Raw genomic sequence first — 18066 nt, forward strand, 5'->3', positions numbered from 1 at the left:
TTACAAAAACACATAGGAGAGCACCACCCCTTAATTCAGACTGATGCTAGCCCTATAAAACAGACTAAGACTCTATGCAGACCTAAAGCTATTTATATTAGAAGAGCTATAGGAACAGAATCTTGCCAGTCTGAATGTGCTTTCCTGCCTTTCTCTTTTATCTTCATCAGGTGTTTCCATCTTGTTTTTCTGATTGTTGCCTTGGTAGTGGATCTTTTCTGCCTCTTTCAAGGCCATCCTCTTTACTCACTACAATCAGACAAGTATTAAACTGATCAATTTCAGTCTATCAACAGACAAAAGTTAACACCCAAGCAGTGCTGTTTGTAGATATAATCTTGCGCACGTGCCCACCATTTTAGAGGAGAATATTAGGAATTGCTTTGAAGTACTAAATGTCATCTATTGAGAAACAAAGAAACTGTTGAATGAAAAAGATGAAAGTGAAAAGAGACTGCCAAAACCTCAAAACAAGAAACTAAACTGTATGACATAACAGACAGTGGAAATTGTCAAGAAGAGAGAGAAATTAAAGCTGAGAAGGATAAATATCAAGAAGGAATGCAACAGGCAGCTATGAAAAGAGACAAGAAGCAATATTATGATAATGTCTGTAAAGATATGAATGATGGAAACAGACATGGAAAAAATATGAAAGTTCTCTAAACTCAAGAGGATATTGCAACTTTGAATTGGTGTACTAAGGAGACCAATTGACAGAGTCACAATGATATGATGGGTGGCCATATCAATACTAACTGATTCAGAAAAGAAATATGAAATGAATATATTGAAATTCTGTATAATAGGGATGTCGATATCCAAGAATTGGAGGAGAGGGTAATTCCCAGCTCTGCCGTAACTGCAGAAGCTAGAGTAAATTTATCTACTCTGAAGACACAGTATGTTTCAGGAAGTGGGATTATAATTGTTCCAATAACAGAGTATTTATTTATAAGTTCCTGTAACTCCACACCATATGTTTCAGTCAAAACATTTTGGCATTATATATCTTGAGTATTGTAGTTAGAGACCAGAATAGTTGTGGTTGGTTTAAACTAGTTTGTTTCTTCCCCATTCAGACTTCAGTTACGCTCACCCATTTGTTCCCTAGGTCAACCATCTTAGACTTTATCTTATTAATATTCAGGAACATACATTTACAATAGAAACTAAACCTATACAATAATCTTCTCTTCCTCTCAAGATATGAGACATCACTAATGTACCATCTGCATAGAGCAGAATGTTTACATGATTAATTTTAATTGTAGAAGAATATAGAGAAATCACAGGAAAAATAACTTATCTAAGATTGTATATCTGAAGAGATGTCAGAACCACCCCTATAAAGATGTGATCTTTGCCCCCAAAACATATATTCATCATTCAATATATTCAGCATATATTGAAGCTCTTTACAAATGAAATTATAGATAATAAAAACCTTTCACTGCTCTCCAAGGGCAGATGTGACTTACAAAATGTGTGTCACGTAAACATGACTGGAATAGAAATAAAAAAGATATGTCGAGACATCTCAATGCACATATTTAAGTTTGCACCATTGTGGTTAATGCTAAACAATTATGGAAACATTAACACAGAGAGAAAGTATGCAGGAACCAAGAGATAATAAACTCAGCGTTCAATAGGGAAGCTCAAGCACTGATGAAATACTCACTGCTTAAAGGCTGCAAGAGAACAATTAGCTAAAAGCGATATATCAAGCTATATGGGTCTGTGTCTTAGAATTCAAAAAAGTCATATCTACCTGTACTGAAGAAGTGAGATGTAAAACCATAAAGCTATTAAACCACTTCATTAATTCTGCATATAAGCAACATTTACCTTAAGAGTTTCTAATAAATCTGATCATACATAAACACACAAACACATATGTACATTGATACTTACCCATTGTGCTATACTCTGCAGGTAGGCAGAGTTATGCAAAGTGAAGGAAAAGAGTTAAGAATTCTAAGCCAAATCAATAAAAGCATGAGGTAAGCAAAAATATATTAAAGAAATGCCTTAGTGGTTTTTTGCTTATTGTTATTTTTTATGCTGTTTGTACATTTTCTAATCATGGTTTTTATAGACAGTTGGAGGGCAACATATTTTTACCTATGGTTTTGTTTCTTATAAATTGAATTAATTATATGGTATATAAACTTATGTATTAAATAAATACATTATCATATTTCAGAAAAGGCAAATAAACTCAAGTAAGTACATCTTGCAATATTCTACAGCCATATATGTTCAGTAATTAGTCTGTCAATGCCATTGCATAGATTAAAGGCATATGTCATTGTCATTATTTTTCTTGTCTTCCTATTCAGGGCTTCTACATCAGACTGATCAAGTCTGTACTTATCAAAGACTCTAGGTGGGTAGGAATGTTGCAACCATACCAGACAGTTAAAGAAACAAAAATGGCATTAGAAGAATATCTGAAGAACAGCAAAGATGCCCTGAATCTATCAGACCAAGAAGCCTTACGTAATACCAAAGATACTAAACTAGCTTATAAGGAATACCAAATGAAGAAGAGAAAAGAGACACAGAGGTATATATAGGTAAGATCACAAAATCAACAAAGTAATAGATAATGAAGACGATAAGGTGCTCTGTAACTTTAAGTTTAAAATAGATAAGCATCTGGCACATAACACTTAACAATTGTTGATAAGAAAGAAAGAAAAAGTCTGAATATGGAACATTGAAGTACCTGGAGAGAGCAGAATGGAAGAGAAAGAACTGGAGAAATATCACAAAATACCAAAACCTGCAAATAGAAGTTGAACAACTGTGGCAAAAGATAGTATGAATTGTAATAGGCACCTTAGGTGGATTCATAAAATTCTTAAAATTTGCATTGACAAAATCACCACCAATCAATTATAAATGGCAGCTTTACTTGGAATAGCTTACATTCTGTGGTGATATCTTTAATATTATTAAACAGCAATACCCCCTTCTAAGGCCCTTGGACAAAAATGCCAAACCCTGTCCAAATATCTAGCTGACTGTGTGAACCATAAAAATTAAGAAGGAAGTATAATTTTGCTTACATCAAGCCTTTAATTGCGTGGAACAGCATTTTGCAACCTTGGCAGCTTTCAGATGCATTTGTGGTAGCTGAGAATTCTAGGAGTTGGAGCCCATGCATCTAAAAGTTTGCAGGGTTGACAAATACTGTCATAGATCATACATGAATGTGCATGATATTAAATAATTAATTTCACTTTTGAGGAAACCTTAAAAAAAGTTACAGTAAGAACAAAATGTGGAGAAACAGAGAGGTGCTGAGTAAGAAAAAGAATGAAACAAGAATGAATATGATCCCCATATTTATTCAATTTATACAACAAATATAAGAAAGACAGAACTAGTTGGAATAAAAATAAGAGGCCAAAATACTAACAGTTCGAGAAGTGCTATTAGAAGGATTTAGAATAGTTAACGATGAAAATAAAAATGGAAAGTGAAAAATCTGGCTGCATGTTAAATACCAAGAAGAATTAAATAATGCCACCCAGAATGCTTAGTGCATTAAAAGTTGATTGTAAAGAGATAAAACATGAAGAGTGTACTGGAGAAGTAGCTTCATTCTAGCAAGGAAGGCAAAGACAAAATTAGACAAAATTATGATTGATATTCCTGTGACAGAATCATTAACGCAAAGCTGTACAGCTGTGAAAAGACCAGGGAAAAGAAAGTAGATGGGACCAGAATTGTTTATTAAGAGCAAGACTTTTTACTCTTGGTAATCAATCTTGGAGCAAAAAAAAATCTGACTTCTCTCTCAAAGCAATGATCATCAAGCAGAAATTTACATTTTTGATGTGATCTGAGTAGATGATGAACTAGAAACAATGATTTTGCTGGCAAACATAAAGAGGGATAAGGTAAGAGGGGGACATCAAAGAAGTTGCAGATTTAGCCTTGAAGCTCAGTGACATTTTTAAATGGGGAGCATTTGTTCATGAATTCACCAGAATCAAGCCTACTTCAGTGGCATATAACCATTTATTTATTTAGTATATTAGTACTCTATTGCTGAACAAAACATATTTACTTTTCACTTTCATTGTATAAATTATTGTGCACAAAATTTGGGTTTAAATATATTCGTTTGGGGAGAAATAAATATAATAAAGTTCCATTTTTTTTCAAAATAACAAAATAATTTGTCCATAAGACCAGAGGTACACCTATCTCATTTTAGCTCACATTCTACAAAGCTAAGACACTGAAAGTTAAAATTGATGCTTGAATACATACACCCATAATTAGCAATGATACCATGTGAAATTAAAAACTGTGTTTGCTTACAGCTAAGTCTCCACCCACAAACATTTTTTTCTTGAATTTTCAGATCCATGTCTAACTGGAAAAGAAGCGTCAGAGATCAAGAAAGATATTCAAAATTGTTATGGTTCTACAAATCATTAGAGCTTTTTGTGTGACATTATACAATGTCATTGTTGATCATGGACTTAACTTCTTAAAAGTACCAATCTTAGTTTCTAATTACTTAGTTGACTTATAATCTTTACTCTGATCATAAGTTCATATTTTTTTTAACCAATGAATCATTCTGTTATTTAGTGCAATCATCACAATCTAATCCCAGTGAATGAAATGAATAACTCACCAGAGCAGACTGATTTAACAATGTCAAATGAATAAAACTGGAGTTTGGCCCTCTGCCTAAATATAACTCCAATTAGTTCCTGCTTTATTAAACAAGACCAGCCAGTGCTATTTCTAAAACATAATTGCCATGATAATTATAGCCCTTAAGATCCCATGAAAACGATGCAGAACACCACATGCAATTCATGAATTAAAACAAAATATAATATAAAGTTTTCCAAAGAGACCCATGCATATGCCTTGATTATGCTAAAACAGTTTGTTTTGTCATTAGCTGCAGACCCTCTTGTGGGTCACTTTAACTACATTAAAGCTAATGGGATCATTTTCTGCTCTTAAAAAAAATTAAAGCCCAAAATTGAATGTTGGGATGGTTTTGCCTCCTATTTTCTTAAATTAGAAAGCTCTTGCCTGATGATGTCAACTCTTGAAACTTCCCAGTTCCCCTGAGGATATTTTAACAGCAAGAATTTTATAACCATACTATGGTTTCAAAATGCATTTCATATTTATCTTTCTATACAGGCTGTAAAACAATTACTTAGTAGCAATATATGTCTTATAGTGGCTTAAAAGTAGCATATTTCCTTGCTAACTTTCATGTAGGTATCAGAATATTAAGAAATTCATGTTTTGTGTTCCATTTTTCATAGCTAATAGATAGCATGGAATGTAAGGAATTTTGTAATGCCCATTACTCTAACTTTGATATTATGACCTGATGTGAAAGTCTTCAGTGAAATCTGAACTGTATACAGGATAATGCACCGTGATGAAGATAAGAACCATGATTGTGTTTGTGTGCACATATTTGTAGGCCTATGTAAGGTAAAGGTAAAGGTTCCCCCACACATGCGTGCTAGTCGTTTCCAACTCTAGGGGGCGGTGCTCATCTCCGTTTCAAAGCCGAAGAGCCAGCGCTTGTCCGAAGACGTCTCCGTGGTCATGTGGCCGGCATGACTAGACGCCAAAGGCGCACGGAACGCTGTTACCTTCCCACCGTAGTGGTCCCTATTTTTCTACTTGCATTTTTACGTGCTTTCGAACTGCTAGGTTGGCAGAAGCTGGGACGAGTAACAGGTGCTCACTCTGTTACGCGGCACTCGGGATTCGACCCGCCAAACTGCCGACCTTCCGATCGGCCCTGCTAAAATTGCTAGCTTGATATTTATGGTTACTTGATTCCAGTTCTCATGTGTATTATATGGAAGAGACACTGCCAAGGCAATGGTCAGATAAAAGGGACCTAAGCCTGGCCCAAGAAAGTAATTTGAGAAAGCATTTCAGAGAGTCTTTTCCCTAGTGCATATGAAGATAAAGGGAAGGAGGGGCAAGCACACCCAGACTTGCAAATTCTGTTATTATAGCTATTACAGCAAAAGAAGTACTGATTTACAAGGCATTGGTTTCTTGTCTGGTCTACCTAAAAGGACTGACGGTTCCCCAACCTATCACTTTGATGAAATCTGGGTACCCCCTTTGGGGATCATTAGGCAGTGGAATATTCCCGCAGTACAGGATCATCTGCCTCAACTACAGGAATAATGTTTCTATCAACAAATGGAAGTAAGCATAAGAAGCCACTGCATCAGGCTTTTAGTATAAGATCTATGGATTCATCGCATAGTATTCAAGAGGAGACTTGGGGACAAATGAAACTGGAGAGTAGTGCACTGTATGGTTTCAGGATTAAAAGCATTACAAAAGTTTTCAGTTCCCAACATCTTTTCACTGTTGTCAAACTTTCACCGAACTTGTCCTGAGCAGAATTCCTCTGCTCAACCAATAGACAGAGAATCTGAACTTTTAAGTCCTGGTATTGGTAGGAATTCTGCAATGCTTATATTTCAGTTTTTATGAAAAGAATTTCTATGGAAAAAATATTTTATTAAACTAAGGGACGTATAATTATTAGACGTGAAATTTCTCCTCCTCCCCTTTAATCATCTTAGATGGGCTCTAGGCTTTAACCTCAAATGTGTACTTACTCACAACACTTTTAACATTGCTAATTTTCACTGAATTCTGCAAGATAAGTTTACAAGACTACAAATTTTAAATATAGTTGAGATTGAATAAAACTTATCTACACAAAAACTGTGATCTGACTATTATGGCAATTACTGTCTTTTTATAAGAGAAAATAAAAAAGCTGCAGTTTGTGATGCTGATGAGATGAAATGGGGTAAAATATTATTTTGCTTCTAACTTTATTTGTCTCATTGATTGCATGATTTTCTCCTTTAGCAATCCATGGAAACTAATCAAGTGCTTTTATCTTACATTCTTAAAGCAGCCTACATTTATTTTCACTATGTATTTCACACAAAAATTGTTCAGTTCAGAAGTATTCTACAGTAATCAAGCAACAAAATCTAACAAAAGGAAAGCTAATCAAAATGAGGAATACATTGATGGGGAAAAAAAGACAAAATGTGCATCAAAACATCAGCTTTTTATATCAAAGAACAGAGATGGACTTAAAAGAATTTAGCTGGAGAAGGGAGGAAGGAATGAGAAAGTAGCTCCAAATTATCCTGCCTTGATTTTCTTTGGCATAAGAGCAAAGGACGAGAGAAGGGGGAAAAACAAAAAAAACTCTGTTTGGTTTTCAAGTTTATACTATATCCCTAGGGCAGGGGTAGGCAACCTCGGCTCTTTTATGACTTGTGGACTTCAACTCCCAGAATTCCTGAGTCAGCATAGCTGACTCAGGAATTCTGAGAGTTGAAGTCCACGAGTCATAAAAGAGCCGAAGTTGCCTACCCCTGCCCTAGGGTAATAAAATATAGTTTCTATTGTCTTTGGAGGAGTGTGTCTGTTTTCTTGACCTGGTCTACTTCAAAGGCTAACACCTTGTGTTTTTGCAACATGTTTCATAATTTGTTCCCCTTGTCTTCTTCATGGATGCCTATGAAATACAGTATATACATGCTAACTGCAGTGTGCACTACTATACATTAATCTATGATAAAGAAATATTTTCTTTTTGGAGGATAATGATTGAGAACAAATACTACATTAATAATGTTTGAAGTGTTCTAACTGATTAAGTTAATGCCCCTAAAAAACCTCAACAACAAATATTTTATCTGTGCTACTCTGTGATTACATCAGTACTTTCCTTTAAAAAGTCAAATGCGCTGTTCTGATGTTAACACTTCAGCTGTATCCCTATTGAGACATCAAATATCCTTTCATCTTTCTTTCAGATAATCTGCATCTCCATATTTCTCTCTGGGTAGCTTTTTTTCCCCTTTCTTTTTTTACTGTGCTGATAAAAGTTATATACATCCACAATGATATACAGCTGGAAGAATTGTTCATTTTGAACGGTAGACATTACGGGGCGGAATCCAGTCCCTTATGTTTACAACAAGGTTGAAAAGACTATCTATTCAACTTTTCTCTTTCTGGAAACTTTGACAAGGAACTGAAAGCCATGCTAATTCTATGTATTTCGTTCAATTTATTTGTTCTTTTCTGTGGAATGAGAACAAAATGCAGAGAGGATGAAAAATATTTTTTGCATTTCTGAACTTTTTGTGTGAGATAAAAATCAAATCACACACATACTGATGGCACTGGGGTGAGGGGATCTTCAGCCTTTACAGCAATTTTAACAACTGTACTACTAGGGGAAAAAAGGAAAACAGTTAAATCAACAAATTAAATTCAAATTACTCAGAGAGCCAGATTGGTGTAGTGGTTGAAGCATCAGGCTAAAAACTGCGAGACCACCAGTTCCACCTCGGCTGAAAGCCAACTGTATATCCTAGTCCAGAGGTCTGCAACCTTGACAACTTTAAGACTTCTGGACTTCAGCTCCCAGAATTCCTCAGCCAGAGGAATTCTGGAAGCTGAAGTCCACAAGTCTTAAAGTTGTCAAGGTTGCAGACCCCTGGCCTAGTCAATCCCTCTCAGACCTAGGAAAGAGACAACGGCAAGCCACTTTTGAAAACCTTGCCAAGAAAACTGTGAGAACTTGTCCAAGCAGTCTCCAAAAATTGGATACCATTGAACAGGAAAAAATTAATACTGATTAAGTAAATATACTGTATGATATTTGGATCATATTTTTATATCACCCATATTAGTGTAAAAAAAAGTGAAGATTTCTAATTTTTTATGGACTTCCTTGTCTTTGTCATAAACTTTTAATGGCCTTTGGGACCATGAAAAAAAAATCACTAAAAGGCTTTTCCAGTCAGAATAATTAATTTTGATTGTAAATACACCTAGGTAAATAGGTAGCAATGCTATCTATTGCTTATTTAGATGACTCACCTCTCTTTCCCTGTGGAAATGAAAGAATAGTCCTGAGACTGCCATCAAAATGTATGATAACTCTCCAAAATGTGAATACAGACAGGTATATTTTTATCTGGTTCGCTATTTCTCAGTATATTCATGCTAGAAAGCTTCATACTTTTTGTTGCTTATTTTTGTGTGTGTGTGAGAACGTAGCTTGATTTATTCCCTCTGGTTGGGTGAATATATAATATTTTGTTCAGGATTATCACTTTATTATCCTGTAGGGTTTCCCTCATCACTCTTTGTCAAAAGGATCATAAATTAAAGTCAGTAAGCATTTGCAGTCCAATAAGTCATTGTCTCTGAATGCTAATATTCTCTCTGCTGAGTACATTTCTTTGTGACCTTTATATCTCAGTAGTTATAAAAGAAACAAAAAGGAAACATTTGAACAGCATACCATGCTATTCTTTATATTTTATTTTATTTTCAGATATAGAAGACTAATCTTTACAATCCAAAGGTTAATAGGGCACACACATCCCTCAAGTGAAAGGATAGCCACCGTTTGGAGAAAAAGCTTGAGAAATTATTTCAGTTAGTGAAAATGATAACTCTGATCTGCATACATGGCAGAGGTGGGATGGTAGACAAATTAGTTTTATTTATATTTTAATTACTTAATTATTCATACTTCCCAAGAATACTTAAAATGAAATACACTTTTACAAATTTTATATTGAGGTCTCCAAAATTTTAAAGAAACACACTAACAATGCATAACTAGCTAGCTAACTAGATATTTTATTATTCTACTTTGAGAAAGTGATCACACAAAAACCTAAACATGTAATCCTTGTACAGTTTCAAAGGTTAAAATCTACAAATCCCACTGGAAGTCAATGCAGCATGTACCAATAGAAAGTAAAGAAGATCTTGATGGAAAATTGCAGGAACCAGTACTTAGGCAAAAGAGGCTGCCTAAATACTTTTTTAAAAAATTCAGACCTATAACATTTGGAAATATGCTTCCCCCTTTCCTCATTTTATCACCATGAACCAGGAAGGGGTTTGTCTGATAAGTTTTCACAAGCTATTTTCTTGGCCCGCCTTTAACTGACTGTTGCCTTGGGACTGAGTCTTCTTCCTGTCCTTCAAGGCCCTTCCCTATGTCCTCTGCAGATGTTACATGGATGCACAGTCTTTGTTTAGTGATCACAATTAGGACTAACTTGGTCATTAAGTAAAGTGGTTGCCAAGTGAAAACTGTGACTGTGCTTGTGATCTTACTTCAGCTTTCCTTTGTTTTATAGACCCATAAAGGTAGTAAATGTGAGGATTGCTCATAAAATTACTTTTTTGTTACTGTTGTAAGTGTGAATAGTTACTAAATGAAGCAGTCATTAATGAGGACTGTCTCTAATAACTTTTTCCTCACCAACTCAGTCCCCTGGATTCTAGATGGTACCTTAAGCACTAGAACTAACTGGTTCTCAATATGTCCACAGCTAGCAGACAGACAGCTGGTTCTCAAATGAATAGGAACTCTATCTTGTTTAATTTAAGTACTTTAGTATGTTTGTCCTATTTTTTTTAAAAAAATCTGACCAATGTAAAATTGGAGCGAAGTGAATTTAATGCTCAGAAAAAGAGATGCTAAGCAAAAATAAAACCTGTAGTCTCAATTGCTCCTAGGAAGATTCTTTTTCTTTTTGAAATTCAGTTTTGGAACCAAATGAAACCATCTATAATTTCTCTCAATATATTTACAATGGTAAAAGGTATGTTTTACCATTTGCTTCATAATCACAGAAACCATAATAAAAGTTTCTGGAATTTGTGTGCAGGTGTCTAGGTTAACACAGGACATTTTCAATCATCAAACAATTCTGTATAAAATGCTCAGAGATATAAACTAATAAAGACAGCTAGCAGGATAACCATTTGGGAATACAAGATTCAGGACAGCATTAGAAAAGCTAGTACATTAAATATCTGCTAAACCATCAGGAGGCCAAAAAAAAAAAAAAATAAGCAAACAAATATTTCTTTCGGGAAATAAGCAAAGTCAACAATTTAGAGTAGATCCAACTAGTCTTAGCACATAGTAGTTCTTTATGGGAAGAAGCTCTGACAAGGGAAGAGATTCCCTGAGACCATGGAATCTTTTTTTCTTTTTGCTTAATCCAGGATCATACATGGGGGCTTGCAGAAATAAACAACCAGTGTATTAGTAACATTACAGATGAATGAATAATTTAAGGGGGACAGTAAATAAGCAACCAATATCCAGAGAAACAAAGCAGAAGTAGAGTTAGTAACTGGTGTATGTATAAGGATCAAATCTACTAAAAAACTTATTTCCCCATTTCCTGGAATGCCAGATATTCAGCTTTTTCATTTTCACTTTCAAGTTGCATATTTATCTATATTTTTATACATAACTTTCTCCAAGGAGTGTAATATATTGAGCATAGCGTATTTCCCCTTTCTCCTATTTCATGAAATCTATGAAGAGAATTAGGCTGAAAGAGAAAAACTGGCCCAGAATCAAATGGTATGGTCTGGCATTTGGCTTAATAGCATGCTAGTTTCTTTTACATAAGCAAACCTCATATAGGAAAAAGTAGTGGCAGGTATCAAGAAAGGTATGTACAAATGCACTGGCTCCCTTTACATGGCAACCTGCCATGTCCTAACGATCTTAAGTAGCAGCAGACCAAAGGAGCACTTCCCAATTGATTTTCCTCAACCTTCTAGTGGCCTTTGATGCAGTAGCTCATTAATTTTATTGAGACAAGTGAAAGAGATACAAGATCCAGTGCAATCCTTATTACTGGAAATAATTTACTCACTATGGTTGGAAGACCCACAAAAGATTGTTCTCCTAGGCATAAATGCTGAAAGTTGAGATATAGAAGTCCTTTAGAAAGAGTTTAGGTGCATGTGTTATTTAATGGCATTTTAGTCTCCCTCCCTTTCTTCCTTTTGAAGATTACTGACAATTAATTAAGAAGAGTCACTACTTAGTCATTTTTAATTCATCCCACTATAAAAGTCCACTCTGCAGTCTGAAGAGGTTGTCTTTAGCATCTCTTATCAGATATGCATTCAGAACTGAACAGGTACAAATTAAGACCCAAGAAAATACTGTTCAGAATACCGTAATCTTTTTTGTGAAGAAAATATTAAATGTCAAGAAAGAAACAGCCCTCCTATTATTATTATTTTTGCTCCAGGAATTATATCCTGGAAATGTAAATAACCCTTTCTAATAGAATTTTAATTATAGATACTGCTTGATTCATTGACAGTGACTATCTTGTAAGTCACCCAGTTGCAACCTACAATGTTTTCCCAGGATAGCTCCATGCCCTACTTACTTACATCTTTTATGCACAATATATGAATAAAATTTAAATGGGAGGCATCTAATTGGAATCACATTTCCAGGAAGCAAGGAGTAGGGGTGAAAATTGCAGTGTTTAATAATCCCAGATTAAAGCAGACCACACATAAAGGCTCTCTGCCAAATAATTGCAATAAAAATGATTTTAAATTGAATAAGAAGTCATAGGTGAGAGAACAAAAAATCCAAGTTTCTTTAAAACATGTGAAAGGAAAGAGCTAATGGTGTATCATAAGACTGATGGTCAGTTGAAGGAACTCTGTCAGGGTTTAACTTCACTGGGTAAGAATTATTAATGGTAAACTCTCAGTTTGGTCTGAGTTGCACAAAGCAATTTCAAATAATGTTTCTCTTTTCAGACAGTATTTGAAGTCATCATTTCTACTGAAATGTTTACAAGAAGATCCTCCACCAATGAGCTGTAATCCCCCAAATTCTAGCTTTCATTAAAGAAAAAAACAACTACTCTCTAACCTTTATTGAACTGGATAAAATCATGTTTTTTGTCTATTTTGTAAAAAAAACACCCTGATTTCTGTTTTTCATCGTAGCTGATGAACAGTTCTAATAACAAAGAAATGTGAAGGATTTTTTTTTGTTTCTCTTGAAGAGAAATAACTGTTTCCTGCATACTAAAATTTAAACAAAACAAAACAATTCAGAAAATCAAAGGTTTTTGATGTACCGGTAGCTTTGATAAATGATAGGAATCAGGAGGAAAGATTGCTGTTTATAATATTTCTAACTCAGTTTTTTTAAAAAGAAAAAGAAAAGAAAATGATTTCTTAGTTTTTAAATGTTTTTAAAAAATCATACTGCCAAGACATGCCAGGTACATGATTATTATACATTTGTAACAAAAAGCAGAATGGTGGCTGAGGAAGATGAGCATTTCCAGCCCTGCAAAATAATCCAGTCTAATTATTCCAATTTCACAGAGGGGGAAGAATGGCTGAGGACAATATTGCAAGGGAGTTTGTTATTTGTTATTCAGTCTTTAATTCCTGAAGTGATGGCATTCAAGGCCGATAAAAAAGAAAGAAATCTAATTTATACAGGGCTGGGTAAATGGGATGACAACAACCATGTGGTAGCTCTTCTGTGGTAATTAAGGTGGTGATTAAATTTGGAAGGACCTTGAACACATCCACCATATTCATGATCCCAGAACTGGAATTGTTATGTCATAATTTGGGGCTGATCTGAAATCTTTAAGATGTTTCAGGAGAACAAAAAAGATATCTGATTGATAGCAAAATATTTTTGGGGGGAATTCAAATTTTGATTATTGCAATTATCCTATGAAATCCTGCTTGCTTAACATTGCCATGCTTTGTCTGCAAGATCCCAGCAATAACTTCATTCTCATACAATAATATCAGATTGTTGAGACATTGCTCAAACCCACTTCAAATGCAATAACTGTGGATTAGGTGGATTATCTTATTTAAAATGTCATGGATGAAGCTACAGGCTGTTGTTCTTATTGGTCTTCATTTTAATTTAATTCATTTATTTCACTGTTTAGTCTGTTTTCCATTAAAATTAATTCTACAGGTTTTCAGCAAGCTTTCATAGCAAATGTAATCCATTGACACTAACTTGTGTTGAGAAACAGAACGTAAAGTCATCAACAGCTCTTTATCTTTTCTACCCAAGCAATTAAAATGTTTATCCCATCAAAACCAAAAGATTTCCACCATTTTGCTTTGTTTTACATGTATTATTTTGCTGCTCTTACCTTTGGTAGAATCTGCAGAGTAGTCTCTATCTGGACCATACAGAACATGAAGCTGTGAGAGTTCATCTGCATTTAGTCTCTGCCAGGATCTGTTATGGCCCTCCCTCAGAGGTGGGGAATATTCTAGGTCACAGGGTTTTTCAAAATTGCAATCAAAAACTGGAGGGGGAAAAAGGAAAATGGAAAGAGAACATAAGATTCAGCAAATAATAAGTCAGAACATGTCGTATCTGAAAATGGCAAAGAGACTTTCCTTCTTTCTTTAGATATCCCTTTCATTCTTTGCTTTTTAAAAATCATTCTACATTCTGCATTGTATATAGTATTGTTTCATAATGAAACAATAATGAAACAATACTATAATGAAACAATACTATATAAACAAAGGTAATGGTCCTTCCCCAAAGATTCCATTTAAGTATCTACTGAGAATGGAAATATTTACTGTATGTATAATTAGAAGTAAGATTTAGGAAAGGTTCTTCCTTGCTTTTTAAGTGCAAGAGGAGGTGACCAAAAATGTAAGTGCTGAGTGAATACTGGTATAATTTTAATACCCCACTCCTATGAATTTCTTTTCATACTTGTCTTATCCCTCATTGATGTGGCTAATAAAAAGAGTAGCACAAGAAAAAATGTGTAAATCCCCTTCCTTGTGTTTTGTTTTTAATCTTTGTTTACAATTGTAATTGCTATTAATCAGTTTTACAGTATTTTTATAGTAGATTTTATTGTACTCGTCTCAGAGATGGGTATCAGATGGGTTGCCACATTAATGTAACAAATAAATTAAAAAGCAGAGCAACAGATAAAAGAATATGTGGGACAAAGTCATTTTAATGCAGAATCCTACTGCTTTTATTCAAGAGGACTGTTAGATACTGGGTTCGTTGCTTGATTGACAAGATGAGGCAAGTCAGCAAAGATCATTGTTTATTTGGTTGCAGGAACTGAACTGAGAAACAGGGCTGCAAATGCAGCAATTTATACCCTGGCCTCTGGGCAGCAGCCAATAGGTTTAAAGAAACCTATCGCCGCCGTAGAGGCAGCCAATGGTGGCGCTGGAGACGGGTTGTCTGAGGAGATGGGAGCCGTTAGCCAGCTCCCCTGCTTGAGCAACCTTCCAGCAATTAACCCCACGTGATATTCCTTAGCAAGACAAAGCTCAATATATTACACCCCTCCCCCCTAGAATGCGGCCCTATTTGGACCGGGATGCCCTACGCACAGTCACTCATGCGCTCGTGACCTCTCGGATAGACTACTGCAATGCTCTCTACATGGGGCTGCCCTTGAATACCACTCGGAGGCTCCAGCTGGTGCAGAATGCAGCCGTGCGAGTTGTGATGGGGGTCTCCCGATACTCCCATGTAACGCCTCTGCTCCGCAAGCTGCATTGGCTTCCAGTTGTCTTCCGAATGAGATTCAAGGTGCTGGTGATGACCTATAAAGCCCTAAATGGCATGGGTCCGGGCTATTTACGGGAGCACCTCTTGCTGGTGTTAACTTCCCATCGCCCTGTGCGCTCCCACAGAGAGGGCCTCCTCAGGGTGCCGTCAGTCAGGGAATGTCAACTGGCAGCTCCCAGGGGGAGAGCATTCTCTGTGGGCGCGCCTGCCCTGTGGAATCAGCTTCCAGTTGAGCTTCGGATGGCTCCTGACCTTCGCTTGTTTCGCCGCAACCTGAAGACTTGGTTGTTTGAACAGGCGTTTTAATTGCCCTGTACACCGCCCCGAGTCCTTGGAGAGGGGCGGTATATAAATCTAATAAAATAATAAATAAATAAATAAATAAATAGAATGTACACACATTATCACAACAAAAGAGAATGATTACAGCAATTACAAGTTTTTCAGAGATACAAAAGTAATATGCAATGTACACATTTTTCCATACTGGCTAATACACAGACTCTCCTGGCTAGCAGCACATCAATGACACATACAACATTATAGCTCAGTTATTTTGGAACAAAATCTTGTAGATATGTGAGAGGCTTGTGAACCTTCATGGAATGCCTGGGAGAGTCAGGCACTCCCTGGCCTAACAGCTTGCCCGCTGAGCTAGGTAGCCCAGGGTCCATAAGTTCATACGAATCAGACTGACTCAGAATTCTCTGGCCGGCCCTTTAAGTTCAGCCCACCCCAGACTCCAATCGCTCCACAGAGTTAGCACAGCAGCTGTAGTGTTCTGGTTGGCTTTCTCCATCAGGGGCCCCATGTTGCACTCCTGGGCTTTGCCCCCTTATGGCCATCTCCCTGTTGCTCTGACTGCTTGGCACCTCAGAGCCTATGGATTGATCAGCCTGGCTGCCAGCTTGTGGTCTATGGATGGGACCTGGGACGAAGTCCTCGCTTTGTGGCCTTTCTGGAAAATGCTTTCTAAGCTGATTGATATGGCGATAAATGACTTGCCTGCCCTCTAGGCCCACTTCGTATGAGAGAGGGCCCAACATTTTGGTGACTTTCCCTGGCACCCACAAGTTCCCATGGCCATAGTTCCGGGCCCACACCCCGTCGCCAACTTGTAGCCCCCTGGGGATTTGGGGCGAGAGGCCTCAGCTGCCACCCGGTCTGGGTGCAACCTGTCCAGTTTTGTGATTAGTCGCCTCCCAGAGTGCAGCTCTGCTGGGCTTTTGCCCATTTCTGTGCACGGTGTGGAATGTTGGAAGAGCAAAAAGTCAGCCAGTCTGTGGTGCCAGTCCCCAGTCACTATGCATTTCAATGATTCTTTCATGGTGCAAACCATTCGCTTGGCTTGACCATTACTAGATGGGTGAAATGGAGTCGATGTCTCATGCCTAATGAGGTTTGCCCTCAGGAAAGCCTGAAATTCTGCCACAGTAAATTGGGCCCCATTATCAGACACTATGATGTCTTGTAGCCCATGCATTGCAAAGAGTTTCCTAAGCACCTGGATGGTCCTAGCAGTAGTCATATTTGCAATTGGTATAACTTCAAGCCATTTAGAGTGGTTGTCGACCACTATAAGAAAGAGCTGTCCCTGAAAGGGCCCAGCAAAATCTATATGAATCCTCGACCAGGGTGTGTGTGTCTCCTCCCACTTGTGGATGGAAGCGTGTGGCATTTCAGGCCTAGATTGCTGGCATGTGTAATATCCATGCACTTGAGCCTCAATGGCTTTATCTAATTCTGGACACCATAAATAGCTTTGTGCCAAAGCTTTCATACGAACAATACCCAGATGACCTTCATGAAGTGATTGCAATACCGTCCCTTAATGAGGTGGGAACAATGACCCTGTTTCTCCAAAGAGTACAACCTTTATGAGCTGAGAGCTCATGTCTACTTGTGAAGTAGCTCTGAAACTCAGGACCTGGGTTTTCTTCTAGCCACCCTGTGTGGACCCAAGATAGCACTCTGCTTAGAGTCTTGTCTGCTGCCGTTTCTGCAGCTATGTCCCCTGTGTGGAGGGGAAACTCTGGCAAATCACTCTTTGGTGATTCGTTTATGTCTGCTTTCAATCTTTAGTTAGATCAGGAAATTAAGAGTTTTGGAGCTAGGATGTGTCCTTTGATGTTTTCATTGACAGCTATTATTCTAGTTCTGGAAAAAAATAACCCCCCAAATTGAAGTTGACAATAGCTAAACTAAGCAAGACATTTTTTAAACTTCAATTACTTTCCCTATTAAATATCTAATTTCTTTCCAGCCTGTCAACATTTATGATTTTCCTCCACTCTCTTGGAAAACATCATACCTTTTGTTCCTAAAGTTAATACCACTGTCCTTTCTGTGATCTTATTCATATAAGACACCAGTATAATGCTAAAGTGAAGCAAATTACTGTTTTTGCATTTTTCCTTCTTCTTTCACATATCCTTTTATTTTCCAGAACTGTGTCATAGTACCTTCTACATACCAGGTGGCTACAAAAAGCAAACCTGTAAGATATATTTAGAAGGCCAAACATCAGCTCCTTTCATACTTCCAGAAATTACATAGGCTGAATATACCTTGTTCCCTCTCCCAATGTT

The 18066-nt window shown here is 36.7% G+C and overlaps 1 protein-coding gene across 1 annotated transcript in view; it reads right to left on the reverse strand.

Moving 5' to 3' along the window:
• ALK (ALK receptor tyrosine kinase) overlaps positions 1-18066 on the reverse strand; it is a gene marked incomplete at both ends in the record, with an annotated part of 680504 nt that overhangs the window by 446342 nt on the left and 216096 nt on the right. The window contains one exon of the mRNA XM_081312714.1: positions 14070-14228. Coding sequence (XP_081168840.1) covers positions 14070-14228 — 159 coding nt within the window. The remainder of the gene's footprint in view (positions 1-14069; positions 14229-18066) is intronic.

The sequence above is a fragment of the Vipera berus genome, assembly GCF_964194415.1.
Source record: "Vipera berus genome assembly, chromosome: 1".
NCBI classification, from domain to species: Eukaryota; Metazoa; Chordata; class Lepidosauria; order Squamata; family Viperidae; genus Vipera; species Vipera berus.